The following is a 23,791-nucleotide window of genomic DNA, read 5'->3' as shown; positions in this document are numbered from 1 at the left end:
GTACTGAGTCATAAATATTCCAGTTTTCCAAGGCAACAGCAAATATGAAGATTGCTCTGGATTTCACGCAGAAAACCCACACTCGCCTCCCTCTGCGCATGCCTGCGCACTTCTCTGCCATCGCTGCTCAGAGCAACAACAAAAGCCAAGCACGGAGAGCTGTCAGCTCACCACGAAGTGTTCCAGCAGACCTCCCCACTCTCAAACACTCCCACCTTTACCATGAAATCCAGGGAGCACACAGCTACCAGCTGATTTATTAGAGATGCATGATATTAATTTTGTTTATACTGCTTTTTTTTTCAAGGTTGTACATTTATCACCCAAACTGGACATGCTCTGAAGTGATACCTGTCCCAGCTTGCTACGTTTTAGTGCCAAGTAAAGCAATCCTTAGATAACTGGTACTTCTGCAAAGCGCTCTGATTAGAAGAGACCATTGAAGGTACACTCAAAAACCATCCCTCAGCAGCAACACAGCAGCACATGAGTGGCAGATAATAAGACACCAGTGCCACACAGAAGACTGCATGTGTTCATGGACACCCGCATCCCAGTAGGCGCTTAGAAAAGCTGCAAAGAGGAGAGGAAACAAAACAGTTAAGGAAGAGCCATTGAAAATGTCTGCTAAAAAGCCCATGTGTTGCAGGCTTGTATCTAAATCCTGGAGACTCAGTCCACCTCTTGGGCATTTAACCTGCTGGCTCTGAAATGGAGTGGTCGTCTCTTAATCTTCATCTGTCCCATCTGTTAGCTGAAGGGAAAAGGTGTGTACATAAACAGCAAATGGACATAAATTATAATCATTACCATGACACCTCACACAGCACAGACCGCACATCCTCACCCATAATCATCATGCATGACCTGCTCATTCAGAAGGGATTTGTGGTTACCATAGATCACAGGCTAAACTTGAGTAACAGTGGCATTTTGCTTTGAAGCAGACAAACAATAAGTCCGGCTGTGTGAACAGGCATGCCATACGCAAGACATGGAGTAATTCTTCCTCTCTACCCAACATTGGTACGTGCCCCAGCTTTCCACCAGCCTGGCAAAAATATAGACAAACTGGTGACAGTTCAAAGACAGCAACAAAAAACAGAAAGGAATAAATTACAAAGCAATTGGGTTAGCTGTCTGTAGAAAACTAGGGGGTACATTAAAGCAGTTCTGAAATGCATAAAAGGCTGCTGCCAAAAACAAGTTAATAAGTCATTCTCCACATCCCAGGGCAACAGGAATAGGCTGCCTGACAGGCAGCAAGGGAAGTTTAGGTTAAGCATCAGGTATGACAGATAAATCATTCATTATTCCACCAAAAAAACACAGCACTCGGGAGATAAGACTGGTTTTCTTCATACTATGCATGGTTCTGTCTGTCTCAGAAGCTCTTTGCTTTACTTATTTAGAGGTAGGCATTCCTGTTGGTTTTCAGAAGCCCTTAGTGTGAGAAATTGGAAAGGTTTTTTTTTTTTTTGTCTGGGTTTGCTGACAAAGGAATGCCCAGCTCAGGATCCTGGCCAACTCTGTGTGCCACAGCATCAGGGGAAACTGAAGAAGGGAAGGGGCTGGACTGTAAAGACATGGGATGCAGCAATGATGTCCCAGTCCCTGGGAGTTTCTCGAGAGAGATGAGATGAAGAAACATGAGGAATGGCACAGTCTGAGTAAACTATGCCTGGGTTAGAAAGATGTAATTGCATGACTTCTGGAGGTCTTATTCTCATATGATTTCTGTTTGACTCAGGGGACCAGGCAGCCTCTAATGCAGGATTAAAAGCCTAGAGTGGTTTATTCAGTTAGAATACCTGGAGAAAGAGGAATATGCTTCTGGAAAGACACAGCAAGCCTACATGTGAAGATTGAGAGTGGAAAAGCATCCCATGCCAGCTGATCCAGTATCTATTAAAAACATACTCGAGTTTGTTTTTTCTAAATGGAATATGTTCAATAACAGCTTTCAGCCAGTGGATTCATCCTTGTTTCACTCACCACAGTGAAGAGACATTGCTCATAAATTTGGTCTTGTTGAAGGTGACCCTTGGCCACAGCTGATAACCCTCCTAACTTTCTCTTTGGTGATTATGACTTCTTCCCATCTAATAGGGCAGGCTGTACCGGACTGTCAGTCAGCTGCACTGTAGGTCTCCGTGTCAGGTCAGACCGTGATTAAACAACCCTTTGGCTTTATGCGCTTACAGGTGTATGCTTAATCAGGACAAAGTCTAATCTACAGCACCTAGCTGCAGTGTGGCCAGTTGTGCAAGGTCTGCCTCCTCTGCAGACACGTTCCACCCAGTAGGCAGACATCCTTGTGCAGACAGGCACACGAGCGCACAGAGCCAGACCTGGGAAGTATGTGTCCATGCACTGTGCGCAGCAGTTTTGTTCAGGATGGAAAAAGACCAACGGCGAAGGAAATGCTATAGAGATAAAGGGTATTCATGTGTGGGAGGAAATCCTGACGTGCTCTTTAAAATAGAAAGCAAAAGCTGGTAGAGGCAAAGCCTGGGCTCACACAGTGCCCGTACCCTGGTGCCAGTGACAAAGCAGGTCACAGGAGACTCCTGACAAACTCGTCGAGTTTAGACTGCAGTGGACAGACTGAAATAGGGCTCTACCCTCAGGTGAGGTAGACTAAAGAGACGGCGCATGATGCTCTGTGATGCTCCCTGCGGAGATATCTAAGCACTTCAGGAACTGCTGGAAACTGGTGTGGTGCTCTGGCACCTCACAGAAACACATCAGCAAACAGCCAGCAAAGAGGTGCTTCAAGACGGCAAACAAGGTCTTGTGTCCCCATGCATCCCAGACACATTCCAGCCATGGGAACAAGAGCATACCAGGGTGGAAAGAGCGCTCAAAGTGCCCTCAGGAGTTCCATAATGATAATACACGGTGCCTTGGCTCAGACCTAATAATAAACAGCAATGATGATGACTCAGAGAACTCATATGTTGGCTGGACATGGGAGAGGAGCAGGAAGGAGCAGAGGAATAGAAGAGAAGGATGCCCCTGATTGAAGGTTAGCAGATTGAAGGTGAGCAGGTTATTCTGCCTCACAATACCTGGAAAAAAAAAAAAAAAAGAAAAAAAAAAGAGGAAGATGCTTTTCATCTCTGTAATATTTTTCCACCTCTGGACAATTCTGAAGTCTGTACTTTCAGTGCACTCCATTGAATGCAACCCTTAAGAAAGCATTCCAACCAGTGCACAACTTCATCAAGAGCCTTTCAACACATAGCAAGGAAAAGAGAAGCCCAGCTAAATGGCCAGAAGGGGAGGAGAGCAGGTGAGAGCTGGGCACAGTCGGTAAGACAGCCAAAGCCAAACCACAAGCAGCTGCTGTGCTCTCACTAATTCTCAGTGCAACGGCTGGAGAAAACTCCTGGCCACCATGTTCTAGCAGGACCCTTCCTCCATCCCTAGGAACACCTGCCAGGATTAGTATTCCCACATCAGAAGAGGTGAAGCATGGAGTGACAAGCAGCAGTTGTGACCTTTTCAGCAGTTTTTGCACGCCCACTGCTTTCACAGCAATTTTCCAGATTGGCTTAAAATAAATCCAGTCCTTCAGAAAGTAATGTATTTAGAGATTGCAGAAGTATCTGGCTCTTCCTCTTGAAAGCCAAAACTAGCACAGATGTATCTGGAGATACAAATACGGAGGCCAAAGAGCTATCGGGAGGGATTAATGCCATAGTTCTGTTTCAGACATCGAAACAGAAGTGTGGTCTCCCTGCCCATGACACCACTGCCTTCAAATCAGAGCAGATAGGTGAGACCAAGCACTGCCCCATGCCTGCAGCCAGGCGATGTTTCAGCTCTTTTCCTCTTCTTCCATGCAGAAGGCTCCACATATTAAGCCACATCACATCATTATTATTAGACCAGCAGAGCTACAACACCTGTCTACAAGACTGAGCATCTCTGTCTTCTGATGGGGCTCCCTGGAGCACGAGCCCTCCAAGATGCATTTCTATGAGCTCTGGACTCCATACACAAGGATGCAGTGGGGTCTGCTGCTCTGGCCCACGTGGCCTGAAAACAAGAAAGGAACTGATGCTCCAGCAGCCTGAGAGTAGGAGAATTACATACCTAGCACAGGATTTGAGCATCAACAGGCAAAACCCAGCCCAAGGGTAACAAACTGCAGCTCTCATCTCCCCAGTGGGACAGGGCAGCCTGCACAGGTTACACAGCCCCAGGAGCACGGCTCCCCAGCACCCCTGCAGTCTCTGCAGGGGGGTCTGGTTTCCAGTTACAGGCACCAACCAGCCCACTAAAAGGGCAAAATTTTGCAATTATTTTTTGTGGTTATATGGATAACAAGGATGTCCAGAGCTATAGATGTTAATTCAACATACAGACGTAATTCAACATAATTTAATATGCCTTCCACAACTATACCAATCTCCAGCTCAGGGTAAACCTAACGTAGGTCCAGAACGTCTACATATGCCATTGCTGTGGCACAAGACATTGGAGAAGCAGCTAGATCTGGCCAGTGGCAGGGAGCTGGCAGCAGGTTAAAGCCCAGGTTAACCCCTTCTGGCATTTCCTGGCATTGTGCCTCCCATTAGACCCAGAGATAATGCACAGGACATGCAGGGAAAGCCCAGTAGCAAATAACCTAATTAGAAGTGCAAGTCTCACATCCTCTTGGGGAACAGCAGATCTGCTGAAGGTCAGCATCCTCTCTGGTCAGTGGGGCAGCGAGGACAGGGAAGCAGCAAGACCCCCTCTGCTGCACCCACCCAGGAGCCAGGGCTCTCTATGAAGAGCCCCAAAACACCATCCCTGAACCGACACCAGTGTTTGGGCAGGGCTTAGCGTTATTTTTAACACTTGTGCACATACCTCTTTGGATGAATCCTGGGAAAAGCTTGTCACCAAAATAGTATGCTGTGGGCACTATTTATACACCCACTGGCAGCAGAGCAGGGTGCGCTAAGGAGGGAAGGCTGGAAGACCCCCCCACACACACTTCCCTCCTCAATGCTTAGGAACTGGGGATGCAGGGGGCCCTAAAACAGGTTTTGTTACTTGGGTCAGTCCTCAGAAGGGAAGCATCACCTGCAGAAGGCCCCCAGGAACGACAGCAGCCTCAGGCCTTTCCATAGCAAAGCATGTCACCCTTGGGGACTGAAGGAAAAAGAAGATACCCTTTTGAGACTATTCAGAGAAAGGAGTCTCTTCCCTTGTCTAATTTTATGGGGTTATTCTAGAAGAATAACTTCTCTCATGCCATTTCCATGCCTACTGAAATTCCTTGTTTTTTGCCTTCTGTGAGTCTCTTCTCCCTCTGCCCTTCTGCCAGGACACATCCAGACTGCTCCCTACTTCCAAAGAGACCCTACTGTCACCTGAAGAAGCAGGTGACACGACATGTAGAAAATGCACAGGGTGCTGCACATGAATAGAGAAGAGAGACAGGCTCTGGGGTATCAGAGCACCATGCTGGAGCAGAAAGGAAGACAAGGTTTGATTTTCCAGTATATAAGTAAAAACAAGGAGGATGTATGCATTTTCTTCCCCTGAAGCAGCATACTGCCTGGTCATCAGAGCCGCAGCAGAATGCAGCATCAAACCAGATACGCACTACTCCCTGAAGCACTCTCTCCAGGTGGGACAGGACTGATCACCCCCCTTTTAGCAGAACAACTGGAAGGGATCAGCTCCTACCTTGCCAGATACAATCTCCCCAGATGGCGGGCTCAGTTTGCTGTGGCTGGGAGTCGGGCACAGCAGCAACTGCATGAGAGCAGCAGGAGGAACACAGCCCGCAGAGCCAGCGATCATCCAAAGCAAACCCAGCTTGTCCCCGCGCTGTCTCGGGGATCAGTGAGCCTGGCTGGGGGGAAACTCCGCAGGCAGCCCCCCCTGTTGCTGCAGGATGGGGGAGAAAGATGACAGGGCGCTTCTTCCAGAGGGGAGCAGGCTCAGGGATTCCTCCAGCCGCCAGTCACCTGCCTCTCCTAGGGGACAGCGGTGCCAGGGTGCTCGTCTCGCTCCCTGAGCGTGTGGGCAGGAGAGACAAGTGAGGGCTGCGGGCTGCTGGCCATGCAAGAGCCGGATTGCTAATGAAAGCCCCAGTGTAAATACAGATGCCCTCTGGAGAGGACTATGGCTGCAATGCGGCTCGTGTTACAGAGAGCCATTTCGAGCAAGCTCAGAAAGAAGGCAGTGTGATGGGACTGTGCCGCCGACTCCGCCGCCTGCCTGCTCCTGCAGCGGGGTGGGAGGGCAGCTGCTGGACGTGGGGACGCCCAGCTCCATGCTCCTACAAATCCAGGCACAGCAACCACTAGCAGTGATGCAGACCTATGCAGTTTTCCACCCTACACCCAACATGAGATACACCAGCCCCACACCTCCTCTGGCACACGCTGCTCCCGTGGCACATCACGGCTGGGAAGAAAAGCATTGCTCCATCCGTGTGTGTGTGAGACCAGCTCGTGGGGCAGCAGTCCGCCCTCACCGTCCATCTCCCCATGCACAGGGATTTACCATCAGGTCACTGGGATTTACCATCTCTCCCCAGTTCACTGCCTCCGGCACCTCCTGCTATGATTCTTCTTTTCCCTCCCATTTCAGGGTAATTTATCAACTGGATTGCAGCTTGGACCAGATAAGGAAGATGGGGAGGATAGGGACCAGCTCAGCAAAGAAGCAATGTGTCAAGGGGTTTGGGGGCTTTGCTTTTTGTCCCCACAGCTGGAACCAGCAGTAGAGAGGTTTAGCAGGTTTCAGCTACCACCCACTAAAAGACCTCAGCAAGAGGCTGAGAAGGAGCTGTTTCAGGGTGCATACCACAGCGGGCACAGCCTATTTTCAGTACGCCTGATGCCAGACAGGCATACAGCTCCCATCAGTGACCTCTGGGAGCCACCAGTGACAAAGAACAGGGAGCCCATAGAGTTTGGTAGCAACTGATGTGTATACTGTAGAGGCTGGGGAGATCTCCTCTGAAAAAATACCATCTGGCCTCAAAAGAAAAAGGTTGAAAACAGCTGACGTAGGTCGATCACATTGGTGAATACTGTTAACCTAGCTTTAAGGAGGGTACAGGGACCTGAGTGTAACAGGTCTATGTCCTGGTGATGCCTACAAGCATAGCGCAGCTAGCCAGGCATTAAGCCAGCCCGAAATGCTCCCTATTGATGAGAGCAGCGTGGCTGCATCACCTGTTGTCTCCTGTCCCCAGAAAACAGGGGAAGGACGGTTGTTGGGGTTAAAACTCCTCGCTCTGCACCTGCTGATATCCCTTCCCCAGGCTACAGTGAGCAAGGTGCTTTGTGCTTTTCCCCTCCATGGTGCAGTCTCCACCACAGCACAGCACAGCTATGCTTGGGATGGGATGCTCTCCTAGCTCTGGGATGTTCTTGCACAAAAATAAAGGGAAAACTTCGCAGTGTAACAACAGTAAATCTGGTGCCAGGTGCCAATCCCCAAGTCTGTCTGAAACAAAATGAAGACAGGACTGCATCTCCAAGCACCCGTTCATCAACAGGGGCTCCACAGAGAGGCTGCCTCTCCAAACATGATGAGCCTTCATGATTTATTCCTGCACAGTGACAGTCTGGTTCACTGCTAAGCAAGACAACACCAAAGCCATGTCTTCAACCAAGCAGCATCTGCAGCCAAATTGGTCTCAGCCAGGGAATGGCTAACCTCTGGATAGTCCCAAACAGTTTTAAAACCATTCACAACAACCCAAGCTCAAATAAAGCAGCTGAGAGTGTTTAGATCAAAGCTGCAATAAGGTTTACAGCATCGGCAGCAACTGCAGTCCTGCCGAGGCACAAGTGAGAGCCCTTCAGCATCCACAGCCTGCCACAAGCACTGACCTCGGCTGGGGAACACCGGCAGCAAGCTCTCCCCTTTGCCTTCAGGGAAGTGATACCCATGGAAGATGTGGTTTAGGCATCTGCACAGCCTGGCCTCGTCTTGCTTTAGAAGCTGCTCCTCCCTAAAAGCACTGCTCCACCTCGGTCTGACCCGCTGCCCACGGTCACTGGAGGAATCCAGACAGTACCGGAGAGGACAGGCATGGTCAGCATCGCTTCGTGGGAGTTTACTTTCCCAGCTCCAGCTGCGTAAGACCTCAAGCAGACCACTACCCTGTCGCGTACCTCAGTTTCCCCACCTGTGAAACAAGCACCATAACACTTACCAAGCTTCTGCAGCTGTTGAGAAGTTAAGTTCATTACGGGACGCTTGCAGCCTGGAAATAGTTACAAGCATTCTGCAAAGCTCATTTTCCACCCCTAAAGCAGGCTCCTCGTGGCTGTCCCAGGCACACACACCACTGCTCTCAGCTTCCTTCGCCCTCACCAAGGCATGTAGGCAGCAAAGACCCCCATCGGCCCCGCAAGCAGGAGCTGGGGTGCCTCTCCCAGCTGTGCCCAGGCCATCTGCCGGGCAGGAATGCAACGCATCAGCTGAGGGCTGGAGGAGAGCTGTCAAGGCAGCGGAAGGGCTGGGGCTGCACCATGCTGGAATTCCAGCAACGCGCAAACACCCGCCCGTCCGCCCCAGGAACGACTCCTCCCTGCCCCAGACCAGGCTGAATCACTGGAAATACCAAAACAATGATGAGGTCACGTTCCCCGAGCAAGGAACCAGAGCCAGATATAGAGGCAGGGAGAAGCATGCTAAAAAGGGACTCGATGTACAGGCTGGAGGCTCTGGCAGACAGGCACCTCAGGCATTTGTCTCGTTTAAAAACAGCTTGAGGCTGCCAAGAGGCTTTTTTTTTTTTCTCTCTCTCTGCAGGGAGCAGGGAGCTGGGCAACGCTACAGGGGCTTTAAACTCTTTATCTGGCCCACTGAAAGAGGCACAAATGTTGGAGTGCGCAAATTTGCATTCAGCTCTTTACAAGAATAAGGCAGAAGTAAAATTATGACTCAGTTCCACGTCCAGCATTCCCCAAATCTCCATATTGCTGTGATGCCAGACTCAGGCCCCAGCAGTTAAGAATCCACCTGCAACAAGCTGAATGGCAGACAAAAATTGCATGACCATTACTGTCTGGTTGCTTTTGCTACAGCCTCAGCCAGCTTCCACAGAAACAAAACATTGGTTTGGTAAGATTTCAGTGGGGTGAGCAGCAAGTAACAGCAGCTCCTGCTAGTGCTCCTAAAAGGAGCATCTCAGGCATTCTGCCATCAGCAAGGCAGTGCATTTCCAGCCCTTCCCAGTTCTCAGTGGAGGGAGGCTGGAGATATTTACTACTGAGATTGTGGAGGAAATTACAACGCAGAACTTGGAAAAGACGGAGGAATTCACAAGCCTGCTCTTTGCCCTTTCTGTAGGGCTAGACATTTGGATGGTTAGAACAAACACCCAGCACTATATGAAGAAGCTCAAAGAATCCAGATTTTGTTCCATCAGGACATAAATCGGATCCTAACCAGAAGCCCAGAGGAGCAGAGATAGGAGCCAACACCTCGCTCCTCTCCTGGCTGGGCAGCAGTGGCTGGCTGAGCTGGTGTGCTCTCTGCAACAGCCACTGCCGTGCCTGGCACACTGCTGTGCCTGCACCAGTCTCTTCCACCTGCAAGTGCTTTCAGATTTGCTATCAAAAAAAAAAGTTAGAAAATTTGCAGTGTGAGGTCCCTCCTCCAGGAGGAGGGAAGGAACCAAGGCGGGGACTCAGCAGGCACAGTGCAATGATGGAGTATCAAACCCCCTGCTTGGACATAACTCATTGTGGCATCCTCTGGGAGAAGCATCGCTCCGGGGACATCACCTCGGCTTGGCTGAGACGCAAGCATTACCAAATCCATCCCAGCCACTTCCGTGGCAAAAGCACTGCTGTGCTGCACGGCGAACTGAGACCTATGTGGCCGCCCCATGCAAAAGGGTGCGGGTGTTGCTGCCATCGCTCCCTCCAGCCAAAGGCACCAGGACTCCCACCACCCCAGCCAGAAATTGCTCTTCCACCTCTGCCTTCCCTGCAGAGCAGTGACGGAGGAAAGGAGTGACAGGAAAAGGCACAGACAGGCGTTGCCCTTCCTCTGATAAACTGGAGACCATGGTGGAGTGGGGGAGACTGGCTCCCAGCCTGACAGAGAGAGACAGCAGAGGACTGCAGCAGGTGGCACGTCACCAGGAAGGTATTTCTAACAGCCTGTGCTGCCCCATCTCAGTGGGATCCCCCACCGTGGCCTGATGCGGGGAGCTTTGCATGGGACAGCCCTGATGGTAACTGCTGGTTCATGCTCTGCTCCGACCCTCCCAGTCCCTCACCCCATCGCAGACACCTGACGGACACACCACAGGCTTTGCCAGGCAGAGTCTCAAAGCCGTGTGTGCGGGAGCACAACCGTGACAGCAGTAGGATGGTCACACTCCGCATCACAGACCTACGCTCAGGAAACACCCTTGCACGTATCCTTCGGTGAAGAACTGGGAATTAAGTGTTCAGCAGAAGGCAGGCTGCGTGAGGCCAAGCAGAGATGGGGGAAGCAGCCTCCGTGAACATCTGGGAGGGACAGAGCAAGCAGAAAAACTCCTCTCAGACAAGCTTCCCCTGAAGTGCTCCAAGTCGAGCTGGCAAACCCACAGGATCTGGTGCCTGGCCTGGCTGCAGCAGAGCTAACCACAGGAAACAACATCAGGCAGCTGCATCTACACATGATAACTTAATTTCATTGATTCCACAGAGATACCCTTGCCACAGCAGCTTGATGGAGTGAGGAAAGGCTGGAGGAAGCACCTTATCTACCCCCCATCCCTGCAAAATTTTGTCTGCAGTCCCAGCAGAGAGACAGAAAGGAGGTTTTAGCAAACCATAAGCCCTGTGAGCAGGCTGGGTTATGACACTGTGCAGCTCACTTGAAAAGAGAGCAGACGTACTGCTCCCTGCACACCTGCTCTGCCAGCCCACTCGATCTGCAGCACAACCCAGCCACTGCAGAGCAAAAAACACAAGGAGCCAGGCACCCTGCGCAGCCAAAGGTGTCAGACAGCATCTGCTGCCCCAGCAAAAACTGAACCAGAAGCAGAACTGCAGGCGCTGGCAGCAACAAACCAGGCTCACACCTTCTGAATATTAAATGTTCCCTTAACCACAGCCTGCAGGTTGTTGAGGACTCATTAGTCAGCAGGTAACGAAGCCTCTAGGTGTTGCCGAGCCCCAAGGATGCAAAATCACCACTCAGTGAAAGGCCAGCAGGCAGGGACCTGGCCCAGCAGCCTCTCTGAAGCACATCAACCGGGAGACTGTCAGACTCTGTTTCTTAAACACGAGACTACAAATTAGTTTTCTAAATACAGACCTGCACTGTGCATGGAATGAATGGCCTGACGGGGGGTAGCACTCTGCTCAAGCTGACACAAAGACTTCAGTTTAAGATTCAGGGCAGCTACTGTCTCCCTGAGTCACCTTGCTCTGCATGCTCCTGGTCCCAGCGCTTGCGGAACAAGACGGCGCTGATCCTCCCCACCTCGCAGGAGAGATGTAAGGCTCAAAGATCCCAGGATCTCTGTTGTAAATCCCAAAGCTAAGGGAGGCAAACAGGGGTTTGTGCAAGAAGCCAGGCTTCTTTTATTAAGTGCCTAATACGATGTGGAAGCAGGATGCAGCCAGCAGCAATACCATTGGTCTTCCCTCGGGACACAGCACTGGGATCAGACAGACATCTGCGGTGCCGTGCGTGGGGTGGCCAGGGGTGACAGCACCTCCAGGTCTGCCCCAGCGTGGCATGCAGGTCGGGGACCACCTGTCCTCATAGTGCAGACCTCCAGCTCTGCAGCACTGCCTTCCTGGGGGCACAGACAGCTGCCCCCGAAGCCAAAACTGGCAGAGGTCCTGCCATGAGGCAGCGGTAGGAAGGTTTGTTTTCCTAATTCAGAGGAAGCCTGGCCTCGCTCCGATTTCCCGCAGCATCTCGTGGTGCTGGGAGGGCGTGGAAGAGGCCAGGTCCATTTATAGCCCCGGGGTCTGGCAGAGGGCTTGGCGCTGCGCAGAAAGGCTCGGCACAGCAGCTCCATCCAGCACAAGCAGGGAGACGGGGGGGACAAGAACCACTTCCCCTCACACTAGGAGCCACAGGAGAGAGGATGCTCCTTCACAGCACCAGCTGGAGAAAAAAAAAAATCTACTTCTGGGCGAATTGTAAAAAGTAGGACAGCAGCAGGCTAGTTTTGGGAAAAACAAACTGCAGCTGAGCTGCAGCTATGGCCAACGGTGTTCTTGGATCAAGCCTGGTCAGAACGGCTCCGTGCACTTCTTCTGAGCCTGGTAGCATAGCCACTTCAGGAACCCAGTCCAGAGCACCGAAACCTGCTCCTGGGCAGGGGGCTGAGGCTAGAAACTCGCCTTCGCTGGGAGAAATGACAGCTCCCTCACCCCAGCATGTTCACAGTGGCCGAAACATCAGCAGGTGCAGACAAAGCCCTTACCAGGCTCATGGAGAAGCCCCTGAGGGCATCAGTTTAAAGCATGCACAGACTTATGCTATGATGACTGCAGCTCTTTCCCACATCATCATACATGAGGCAGCAAGAGACAAGAAGTATTTATTTACCTAATACCTCGACTTCATCCAGGCACACAGGAACTCTGGGTGCTGGGTACCCTAGATGGATGGATGCACAGGAACGTGGCCTGACCAGGGGCCTCTGTCCAAAGCACCCAGTCCTGAGGCTGCCTCAAATGGGCATCCCTCTGCCACTAAATTCTGGGTTAAGTCTCCCCGGAGAGGCACCGGCATGGACTGGCGCCAGCGTTCTTCCCATTGCAATAAACAACATGCTTACAAAGTCAGAACAAGAAGATTTATATCTACTCAAAAAGTATGTGTTGAAGGAAAGGTGCATTTTCAAGCTTCATTTTCCCCATGTCCTGTGGTATTAGTTTGCCTGAGTGAGAGCTCTGCTGCAAGTACAGAGCTGGGCAACTGTGCGTATTGACAGCAAAGCTCAGAATAATAACACGAACTGCCCGGGGGGTTGCAGAGATGATGTGGACATAAGAAAAGCAAATGCAGGCTAGACAAGGCAGTGAACCATCAGCACAATTGTACAGGCACTGGTGACAGGAGCACCATACAAAACAAATCTGGTCATCCGCATTTAAAAATGATAAACTCAAATGAACAGGTGCATAAAGGGCCTGGGGGAAACAGAAAACCTATCAAACAAGAAGAAACTTAAGAGCCTGGCTTGTTTAGCCTAGCCAAATGTAGGCAGAGAGCGTATAGGATTGCTCTCTAAATATATCACAGGAGACAAACAAAACTGCTGAAGCAAAAGGATAATGCTGGCACAACGAGAGAATGAATGTGCTGTGAACACATTTAGGCTGAAAATGAGAGGGGAAAAAAATCAAGCATCTGAAGAGGAAGCCTTCCAGCTTCCAACTGGCACAGCTGGTTTTTGGATGAGTTTTATCAGTGCTCTGAAGGGGTTACAGCACACAGCACCTCTGCCCAAAGGTACACACGAAGTCCCTTATGTGCCCACCCTTGTTCCCAGCTGGGAATTAGCAGGGGTCACTATTCAGAGGGCTCCCTTCTTGCGACAGTCCTTGCTGAGAATCACACCCACTAGAGATCCTGGGGCCAACACATGGCACTCCCTCACCCTCCCGTGCCATAGGAGCTGCTTATGATTAATGACTTCCAGGCTACAGGTCAGTGCAAGAGCCTTGTGTGGATGCACATGGATGAGGTGAGAGCTGCCAGAAGCCCAGCAGGAGTTAGTTACCTAGAGAACCATCCAGGTATTTCACCGATATTTCACTGTGATATTCCACTGTCACATTTGGGGGGGGGGGGGGGGGGGGAGATGCTCTGCTGTGCCTCCCCCCGCCCTCTGCTGCTGTATACAAGAAGTAACCATATCGCTCACTGGTTAGCATCAAAGCATTGTCTTTCCTGACCCCAAAACCGTGGGGCAGTGAGAATGTAGGTGCTACAGCAGAAGCTGTGCACAAACCTCTGTGTTACAGAATAATGCATAGAAAAAATAAATAAATAAGTAAATGAAACGGGGATTTATTTTATTTTTTTTTTTTGGGGGGGGGGGAGGGATCTATCTCTCAAACAGAAGACCTCCAAAAAAGACCAAACGGCCGTCGTCAAGCTCTCCTTTAACCATTACACAACATCACGCATCCCCTGCGAGCATCCCCAGGCCCCGGGGCCCCCCCACGTCCTCCCCCCTGGCCCCAGCCCCGCTCACCCAGCCGGTGCCGCTCCGCTGTTTGCAGCCGGGCGCCGAGGCGGGGCCTCGCTGCTGTCCGCCCCCCTCGGCCCCCCCAGCCGTGACCGCCCCCGGGGCAGCTCCTGGGGGAGGCTCCGTCCCGGGGATCCTTGCCCGAAAGGTTGGGGCTGCCGCAGGGTGAAGCAAGCGGCAGAAAGAGCCCCCCCTCCCCTGCGAGCGCTTTCAGCTGCTTTGGTTATTTGTAAGAGTGTAGAATTGCGAGAGCGTCCTGCTCGGAGAAAATACGGCTGCAGAAGGAGATCAAATCTGGCCTGTGCGGCCGCACTGGCAGCAGAAGCTCAGAAAAACATCTACGATGAGACCTCTGATAAGAGCACCCTTGCAGGATAGCAGAGAAGTTCGGGAAGTGCAGGTCCAGCACGACCACCGCCCGCAGGGCTTTTCCTAGCGTCTTGCTGCTCTTAGTAGTCCCCTGCAGCTTCCTTGCTTTCCCGATTATTCCCCGACTCAGGACACCACATTAAAAGCACTGTTATCTCAGATCTGTCCTCCCAGAGCCCATCCCGCCACTTAGCAGACCCAGGAACAACCTACGTGGATGGTTATAAACACCTCTGATCAATTAGCAGGCTGGCAACAAATCAATCATCCCAATATTCTCTTTTTATTAAAAAAAAAATATTTTACAAAATCAGGAGTGATGTAGGACAAACATCACTGCCAGTTGATATGTCTCAAATGTCGATCTGGACAAAACCACTGAAATAGTTGTAGCTGGAACAAGTTCCCCAACAGATCCATCAGCCCCTGCACGTCCTCTGCAGCCTTTGCAAATCCCCTTTAGCCAGAAGGTGCTTTGTATGTAAACCTTGTGACAAGAGTGACACAGTCTCAGAGTTTCCTCGCTCTCAACAAAAGCTCTGCCTCTGCTGATCAGCATTAAAAGCTGCTGCATGACATGCTGGGAACAGCTTTGATAGGGCTCTCAGTCCACACGCCAGGCTGGGTGTTGCAGGGATGTCTGCTTACCCGCACACACTCTCCTCACTCCCCTTTTTCCTCTCACACTGGAGATGCTGACTGTGAAAGACATCATCCTAACCAGAAAGCCATGATTGCTTCTGCAAAGGGAAAGGTGAAGCACCAACTGTCACAGCAGTTTCCTCAGGCTCTCACTTTATTTAGATATCCCCTTGCAGGGGAGATAACTGGATTAGAATTTGCTCCTTCCCTAGCAAGCAGCTCCTGCCTGATGAAGTCTGGACCCAGTCCCAGCTCTCGTTTGCACTGCCTATGCTGAAATTTAATACCGCAGTTTGCAAGGAGCCTCCCAGAGCAGCAGGTGCAACAGACTGTTTTTTTAAACACAGGGAGATGAAACCTTCTATTAGCGCTTAAACAATTTCATACTGTCGTACTGTAACTGCTGAAAGTGGGACCACAGGCAGCAAGGTGTTGTATGCAGACCTGATGAAGTGGGGACATTGCTGGCCTCTTGCCATCATAGATTGCCCCCACTGATAGCTCAGAGACTCAAGGCAGAGTGCTCCCACTAAATACCAGATGGTTAGTGTGCAAAAATTCTAATTCCATACTAGGGAAGAGTCTAAATTTGTATAAAGGAGATGAGAAAATATAACAGCCAAAGCTGCTTAGTCCTCCGCACAAAAAAAATCCCCATTTAGACAGCTCAGCAGCACTGAGGGACGGATCCTCATGCTGCCACACTGGCTTTCCACCCAGTAGCCCTGCTGGTTATGGTACTGGTGTTACAAATCCATGAGCAAATCCCAGCATCTAGAGATCACCACCAATTCACCAGGTCCCTCTGCTGGCAGTCAGATTGATAGGATTTGGTGGAGCCTTCTGCTCTCTAGAACTTGTGATTGACGGATGAACCTTTCCCAAACAAAATACCAGCCAGCACAGAGAAACTCAGCAGAGGCCCCTGAGCCCTCACTAAGATCCTCTGAAACTTGACCACACCAGGCAGCAGGGTGGGTGAGAGTACAACCAGGTCACGCTTCATCTGTTACTCACAGCACCAGCAGAATAAAAGGCAGGACAACCCATGCCAGCAGTGAAATAGCATCTTAGCCTCTGATATTTCTTGCATGATTTCCATCCAGTCAAACACTGCATGTGCCTCAGTCTGTTATGGTGGGAAGTTCACCTGGTGCTGGAGGCTCACATGAGCCCTAGCCATGATACGGGCTTCTCCGTGCTGGATTTTATGGCTTGATCTATATGGGTGCCTGAACTTCTTTTGCCCTTCTATTTTAAGTCTAAATGAAATGGCTAGTGCCCAGCTACAAAACCTGAGATGGCTGTGAGGACAAAGGTCTTTTGCAACAAGAGCGGATTTGCATTGCAGACAAGACAGGGCAAACTGATGAATGCCGAGCCCTTGTCCCGCGACCAACTAGGAACGTCTCTGAGCTTGCACTCTTGGCTGCATATGCAGGAAGAGGATGGTTTGGAGCACTGGCCTCCTTTTGAGAAACAGAATTAACTGTTGGATTGGAAGGAGGTTACTTCAAACTCATCCCTTCCAAAGTGCTTCTGTACAAAATAGTTAAAAGGCTACAGAATTACACGTATTACAGAGACTGTTGATTTGGGGGTTGTGTGGCTGGACCTAAGGCACACCTGGGGTCAATGCTGTCACCCCAGTAATAAGGCCCAGAGTGGATTCATGACAGACCCAAAGGCACATGATTGAGAAGGACATTGCCAATTCAGCCTTTTCCTCAGCCTGGACTTCACTTTGCTCTGAGGTATGTAAGGGGAGAAAAAAGTAGCATTACAAACAAAATCAGGGAGCCTCCCACAGCATAATCTCACACCGGGGAGGCCCTCTGAGATACCACACGGTGTCTTTGCTTCCCCCTGCCCCTCCTTCCCCAGGAGCAGGACACATCTTTGGAAGAGGAGCTGAGTCCAGAGAGTGCATGTGGGAGAAAGGAAAGGCCCAAGCCCTTGCTTTGGTAGCCCAGAGGACAGAGTTCTGGGCAGCCACGGGCTCGGTGCTTTGCAGGGAGCACAGCCTCCTCTCCCAACAGCCCTTTTTGGTTCGGTTTGGTTGGTTTGGGTTCTTACAGTCCCTTGTGTTTATGTTTGTCACTATTGGGTGAAAATGTTCCCGTTGTGGCAAAAGGTGATTTTGGCCGCATGTTTCTCCCCGACATAATGAGCGCCCCGAAGCCGTGCTGGTGGGAGAAGGCATAGCCAGAGCGGCGCGTGCTGGTCCGACGCAGGCGTCTCTTGGGTGAGGGTGGAGGTGGCCTCTTTTTGGCTTCTTTGATCTTGAGTAGGACCTGAAATCAGAAAATAAGATGGAACAAATGCACCACTGTTCAGAAGCACAGAAAAAAGGAGCAAAGAAAGGGGGAAAAATGCAGGGGTTCAAAGCCAAAAAATGATTGACAAAGCAGGAGGATGGCAGGATGGGTTGCAGAGAAACCGAACTTGCAGCACACGGTGGCAGCCTGGTAAAAGGAAAAACGAATCTTATTCTGAAAAGCGTTGCTGGGAGTGTCATCTGTAAGACATGGGTGGAGATGATTTCAGCATATTGTTCCTTACAGCTCTGTGAGGCCTCAGCTGGGGTTTTGCTGCAGCTCTTTTAAACACTTCAGTCAAGTAATCCAAAATGTGAAAGTCATCACAATGATAGCCAAAAGTCCAGAAAACAAGATTTATAAGAAAATGTCAAAACATTGGCTTACTTAATCCAGAAAACAGACTACTACAGGGGATCTCTAATAAATAAAATCTTTTTATGGTGAGAATGATGATCGATAGACTCTCATATCCCTTGGCAGAAGGGAGAAATATGATGCACTTTATTTGCAGGTAGGAGGCTCTCTGTTCCCACATGGCCACCAAGATTTCTGCTGACAGACATCTATTCAGAACTGGGCTGTCAGAGGCAGAAGGACAACGCTGAGTGCCAGTGGCTCAGGATAATCCCCAGCTGCCCAGCCTCTGTCCATCGTGCCTGGGACGATGCTGTAGGCACTTGGCTCTCTAAGTGTCAAGCCTCTATTTAAGTTCCTCTTATGCTGCCAGCTGGGGATCTCTGTACAGTAGGAAACCCAAACAACCCTCTCCTGTGACAGTTCATTTCCTGGAGGAAAGAAAAAAATAAAGTGATTTTGCACTAGAGGTGCTCACCCAATGCATGAAAGATGGCAATAGGGGCCATAGCTACGTCAAGTTTCTACTCAGCTGAAGAGTAAATTCAGCCCATTTTTGCACATCTGAACTTCCTCTGTGCCCTGAGGACTTTCCTACCTAGCGATCTCCTCTAGCAACCCCCTACCCCTCTGCAAGGGCCAAGCATTCCCCTTCACTCCTTCTCCAACAGCCCTGGAGCACCTGGGGAGTTGTGCAGACATCCCAGGGATGACCAAGGTGACCTCTGAGGAGCACGCCCTTGAGGCTCTGCTCAGAGACACTCATGCCTCGCAGCTAAGTGCAGGAAGAGGAAGGAAGCACGAGGTGGCAGCAGCATTTAGGAGATGCTAGTGTTTGAGGGGAAGCCTGGGGAGCTGTGGTGATGCTGGTCTTGTGCAGGGGGTCATTTGCTGTAGTGAGCGGTGCTCTCTACCCAGTCCATCTCTCCCAGCCTCTCCTTGCCCTACTGGCCTCACCGTTAAATTCTGGGGCATGGGAGGGCAGCTGGTTTCAGAGGGGGCAAATAACCACTGGCTACAAATGAAGTAAATTCTGAAGTAAAAAAAATAAAATAAAATAAACAAATAAATAAATAAACAGCAAACATGAATGCCTGGGTGGAGGGCAAAGGCTGCAGTCTGCCAGGCTAAAAATTGTGCGGCAGGACTGAAATACACTGCTCCTTTGCCACCAAGCCCCACCACTTAAACCCTGCACCTAAAAATAGTGCTGCTTCCTTGCTCCAGTGCAACCCAATCCACATCTAAATAATCTCTGCTTCAGTCCCAGCTGCAGATGGTTTGAGCTGTGCCAAAACCCAAATTCAGTCCTCCTTCTCAAGGGACTAGACGCCAGACGGACAGCAGCACTTGCACCTGCAGGAACATACACTCTGAGCAATGCCAGGCCCCTGCAGTATGGCTCCGCAGTAAGCCTAGCTGGTAGTAAGAGGGCTTCTGGTTTACTGAAACATCTCCTTACTTTGTCACTGGCAGTTGGCTTTAGCTGAGCTTTCAGGAATCGAAAGCCAACCACAGGCAGCACACAGAGGGCGATGCTGAGGAAGATTGCTAGCCACACGTTGGGTTGGCTGAGGGTGTTTCGAGCTGTACCTGAAAAACAAACACACGATTAAAAACGTAGGAGTAGTGCCTCTCACCATCATTCTTTTTAACATCATAATTCATTCACTATGACTCCAAAGTACTTGGCAAATGGACCAAAATATAAAGTAGACACCTTCTACAACAGTGATATCAACTTGCTGCAGAGAGGACAGCAATATCATTACCACTGTCTGAGACAGGAATGCAATGTTCAGACTCAACTGAGGCAGCCACTCAGACAAGATGTCAGAATGTGTGCTTTATCACTTTACAAAGAGTCGAATCACCGCAAAAGTCTGATGTAAACATTCAAGAGACCTTCAGCAGCAGTCCAGCCCTCTCACCTTTTGCTAGGATGCCAGTGCCAAAGGAAGAATACTCTTTTCTTACTTTCCAGCAGCATTTCGTAAAGCCCATGGACTCTGCCCAGTAGCTGATGGGGTCACAGCCCTTTATGAGAGCAGTGTGCATTGCTCTGGGTGTGCACAGGCAGCGTGGCCTAAAGGGTCTGTGTGCAGAGCATCTGCCATGTGGTGGCGTGATACTACCATGTTCTTTGAAACCGAAGTGCTGGCTTCTGGCTCCTCCAAAAACTGGAAGAATGTAGGATAGAGCAAACAGTCTGCAAAACCCTCATTACGGGGTTTAATGATGCTGTTGGCAGTAAAGTTGATGAGTGTTTTCTTTTCACTTGGCCAAACTCTGCTGTATTACAACTCCACTGAAATTAAAGTAAACAAGTTGACTGAGTCTAGACTAGAAACAGTTTCCTTAGACATGGCTTCAGACTGAGACCTTATTAAGTAGCACTCAGCATTATGGCTAATTTGACCTCGGTAGTGCCAACAGAGCAGCAGATAGAGATATCCCTAGCAAGTGAGTTACCAGCTGTCTTTGGAAACTGAACAGCTACTCTGCCTTCTCTCACTCAGCACTTTTGATACTAAAAGCCACCTTACAGTGGATATGACCATCTGCTTGGAAAATACATTGCAACAACTTGTGCAGCATTGCAACCTCAGATATTTCTAAAATGGACAAGCACCCTGATATTGCAGTAAGGATGGGCAGAACAGGTTTTGGCTTACAATTCATCCAGAAATAAAAGTATTGATTACTATACCAATCCAAGATTTTTTTATGGTATCTTTCACTTTTTGCACATGTTTAGAAACCTCATATGCAGTACTCCAAAGAGCTAGTCATCCCTCTTATTTCCTTTTTCTTGGACATCTGTCATTTAACTTGGATGAAGGCTCACTATAGCCACATGTATTTTTCTCATGTTTAAATGAATGTTGTATTTCTATGCCCTCCTATACTATACCAACATGTCAACTTATTTACAGAAGAACACACATCCTTCTGCAAACGAAATGCTTCCAGGTATCTGTAAGAACTGGACATCTGGAAATACTGTAAAAGTGTAGCAGAAAATACTCCAGCCAGCTCAGCAAATTTATTTAAAGTATCAGTCCTCTGGCTATGTGTGAATGTGCATTCTTATGTGAGGAAGTGAACATGGCACATGTTCACATGGATGGATGGGATTCAAAATAAGCATTCCCATCAGCCTTTGGAAATAGCCTGGCATTTCTTGTAGAAAAGGAAATCGATATATTTTGTAGCATGTTATTGCCTTCAGAGAGGCAGTAAAACATACTAGAAATACTTGACAGAGTTAAGCTGAGTGCAATCCAGTTTTGTCCAAGAGCTTACCAACAAAAGGAAAAGAGGCTGTGAAGATCAGGTACATGCCGTCACTATACATAGTGAAGGTGATAGCAAAGTAAACAGAAAGGCTGCCCCAGATGAAGAACTGGTTCACAACTGTCCAGTATGAGGTGTCCAAGCCAATCTGAAAAAGAGAGCAATACAGAAGTTTTCAGTGCCTTAATTATTTAGCAGATTTATTTTGAACACCGCCAGAGATCTTGTCCTTCACTTTGTACTGCTGCCCCCAAGAGTGTTATTCATTCAAGACTCAAGAAATACCAAACCACAGATCATAGGATGCTGGAAGAACATTCCAGGCAAGAATTACTACATTTGCCTGTTCTTGCCCTCTTCTCAAGGATTCACTGGTGACCAGTACTGGAGACAGGATACTCTCATCAATGGAGCCATGCTTATGTTCCCACCCCAAGCTGTGATTTTGCATTGAAAGTTGGCAGAAGGAGCCTGCATGACCTCAGACAGCAGAAACTGTTAGCTAGGGAAGCATGATCAGTTTGCTTTTGTTTTGAGAAATTTCACTCATCCTGTCAGTACCATCTGAAATTTGTACCTTCTTCCAAGTCTTAGCTATTTCTTCCAGCAAGTGTAGTTCTAGCATCTGCACCATGCATGGGGTCTCGCCATGATGAAGGCACTATAAGTAACTGCCTGATAGCAGACAGACACTCCTATAGTTCAAACCGATCCCAAAAAATGGAATAAGTCCTTTTCTACTCCTAGCCTTAACTGTTTTGTCTGCTGTGACATGAAGCTTCCCAAGGCAAGGACTGTCTTCCTGTGATGGTGATCTTTCATAACAGACAAAGCTGCTGTTCTGTTGAACCAAGGAGAACAATCACGTGTCAAGACTTATTTTTGCAGAAATTCAAGATGCAGCAGCAAGCACAATTCTATCAGAATCCCAAGTGTCTCTCCAGATGCTGCCTTCATAAAACAGTAACTGATTCCTAAAAACTTCACCAAGGATGCCTTACCTGTACAGACACCACGATCAGTAAGCAGGTCTGGGCCATCAGTGCAAAGGACTGGTAGTCAGCAATGGCTTTCCCATCACTTCTCATTGTATTGTACATGGCCCCATAGGGGATAAAGAATAGAATGAGGGAACTATAGATCCCTTGCAACATGCACTTGACAAACACTATTTTGTTAAAATATAGGTTCTGCTGGCCAGGCACGTATAGCTGAGGAAACAGCAAACTCCAACGATCATCCACATCCTGAAAGTAGAGAGGATATGATCAGATTTGCTGGCACCCACCCGACAGACCACACAAGACCACTTAAGGCTGTCATGTCCTTGTGATGTGCATTTCCATGAGAAAAGGCTTTACACACAATTCATTCAGTTGTGCTGACTAGCATGCTGCGTCCCAAGGTCACCTGGACACATTTTCCATACTGCATTTCACCTTTCTTGTGCTGAGAAATTTGACTAGTGTAAGCATTTGAAAAATTGAAGGTACGTTTCACCTTAATCAGACTGCATGGCCTGTTCTCCTAAGAGTTTCCTGGAAGCTAAGGGCTAGAAAATGCCTTTATTGCTGTATTTCTATTGAGGTAAAAATATGTATGTGAAATTACTGCAGGAAGACCTCCACTAGAAAGCCTGAGCCTGGAACACCTGGCTGAGGAGATCTACAGAGTTTTGCATCATTTGTTATTCTGTGTGGTGATTAAAAAGCCACTTGTCTGGCTTCAGGAAAAGACCTGGTAAGATATGACTACTCCAGGGGAGTGTTGCAATGCCAGCTTTTATTGTAGTCAACAGCCTAACCCAAAAATGTCACCATGCACTGAAACCCTCAGGCCAGATCAGGATAATATACAGTCTCCTCCCTTATGTATCTTTTTTTTGTGCTCTTAGTTCTCACTGGCAAGAAACTATTTGAGGGGCTATCACAATAACTAGCCAAAAAGTCAGCTGCTTTTGCTTCATGGAACCAACTCAAAGTACCCAGAGACAAGCAGTGATTAAAACAGTACCTGATCGAAGAGGCTCATTCCTAGCACCGGGAGGGAGGTGTAAACCAAATTGTAAAGCGTAATGAACCACTCGTCATAGACAGTCTAAAGAGAAGATACAGAGCATGGGGTTAGCAGAAGGCTGCCTTTTCCTTCTCTTCAAAAGAATACACAATTACAAAAGGAATCTCCCTCCTATGAGATCTTCAAAAACTGCCTGGACATGGTCCTGGACAACCTGCTGTAGGTTGTCCTGCTTGACCAGGGGGATTGGACCAGATGCTCTCCAGAGGTCCTGCCAAGCTCAGCCATTCTGGAACATCTTGACTGAAGATACTATCAAGACCCAAAGTATAAAATGACTTCAGCTCAGCAGCCCTAAACTGCTCATTACCAGAAGATGGGGGAATACACACGGGACAAATAACTTTATGCTAGTCCTGTTTGCTAAGTATCCACTATTGGCCACAGGCAGGATACTGGGCCAAAGTGCCCCTTGACCTGGCCCAGTAAGGCTTTTCTTGTGTGCTCATGGAAAGGCATTCCTGCATGCCTGCATTTGCAGAAGTCACTGCTCACTTTAAAGAAGGAGCTAAAATGCCTGCACAGCAGCATCCATCTGGTG

At 49.2% G+C, this 23,791-nt stretch overlaps 2 protein-coding genes across 12 annotated transcripts in view; both read right to left on the bottom strand.

Annotated features, from left to right (window-relative positions):
* Positions 1 to 14,288, bottom strand: part of RUSC2 (RUN and SH3 domain containing 2) — a 53,309-nt gene extending 39,021 nt beyond the window's left edge. For 2 of the 9 annotated variants that reach the window (XM_040540278.1, XM_040540279.1), the window contains exon 1: positions 8,180 to 8,531. The gene's annotated coding sequence lies outside the window, so the exon portion shown is untranslated. Of the gene's footprint in view, positions 1 to 8,179; positions 8,544 to 14,197 lie in introns of those variants that run through there. The other 7 variants (XM_040540276.1, XM_040540283.1, XM_040540282.1 and 4 more) reach the window with 5 other exon arrangements.
* Positions 14,289 to 14,824: 536 nt separating this feature from the next.
* LOC121061435 (phospholipid-transporting ATPase ID-like) overlaps positions 14,825 to 23,791 on the bottom strand; it is a 69,915-nt gene continuing 60,948 nt past the window's right edge. For all 3 annotated transcript variants that reach the window (XM_040540274.1, XM_040540273.1, XM_040540275.1), the window contains exons 24-28: positions 23,188 to 23,271; positions 22,176 to 22,421; positions 21,184 to 21,322; positions 19,340 to 19,470; positions 14,825 to 17,496 (exon numbers count right to left, since the gene is read on the bottom strand). In XM_040540274.1, coding sequence (XP_040396208.1) covers positions 17,275 to 17,496; positions 19,340 to 19,470; positions 21,184 to 21,322; positions 22,176 to 22,421; positions 23,188 to 23,271 — 822 coding nt within the window. In that variant the 3' untranslated portion in view covers positions 14,825 to 17,274. The remainder of the gene's footprint in view (positions 17,497 to 19,339; positions 19,471 to 21,183; positions 21,323 to 22,175; positions 22,422 to 23,187; positions 23,272 to 23,791) is intronic.

This window comes from Cygnus olor, chromosome Z (assembly GCF_009769625.2).
Source record: "Cygnus olor isolate bCygOlo1 chromosome Z, bCygOlo1.pri.v2, whole genome shotgun sequence".
Classification (NCBI taxonomy): Eukaryota; Metazoa; Chordata; class Aves; order Anseriformes; family Anatidae; genus Cygnus; species Cygnus olor.
Note: the sequence above shows the minus strand (reverse complement) of the source record. Positions and strands in the feature narration are given on the sequence as shown.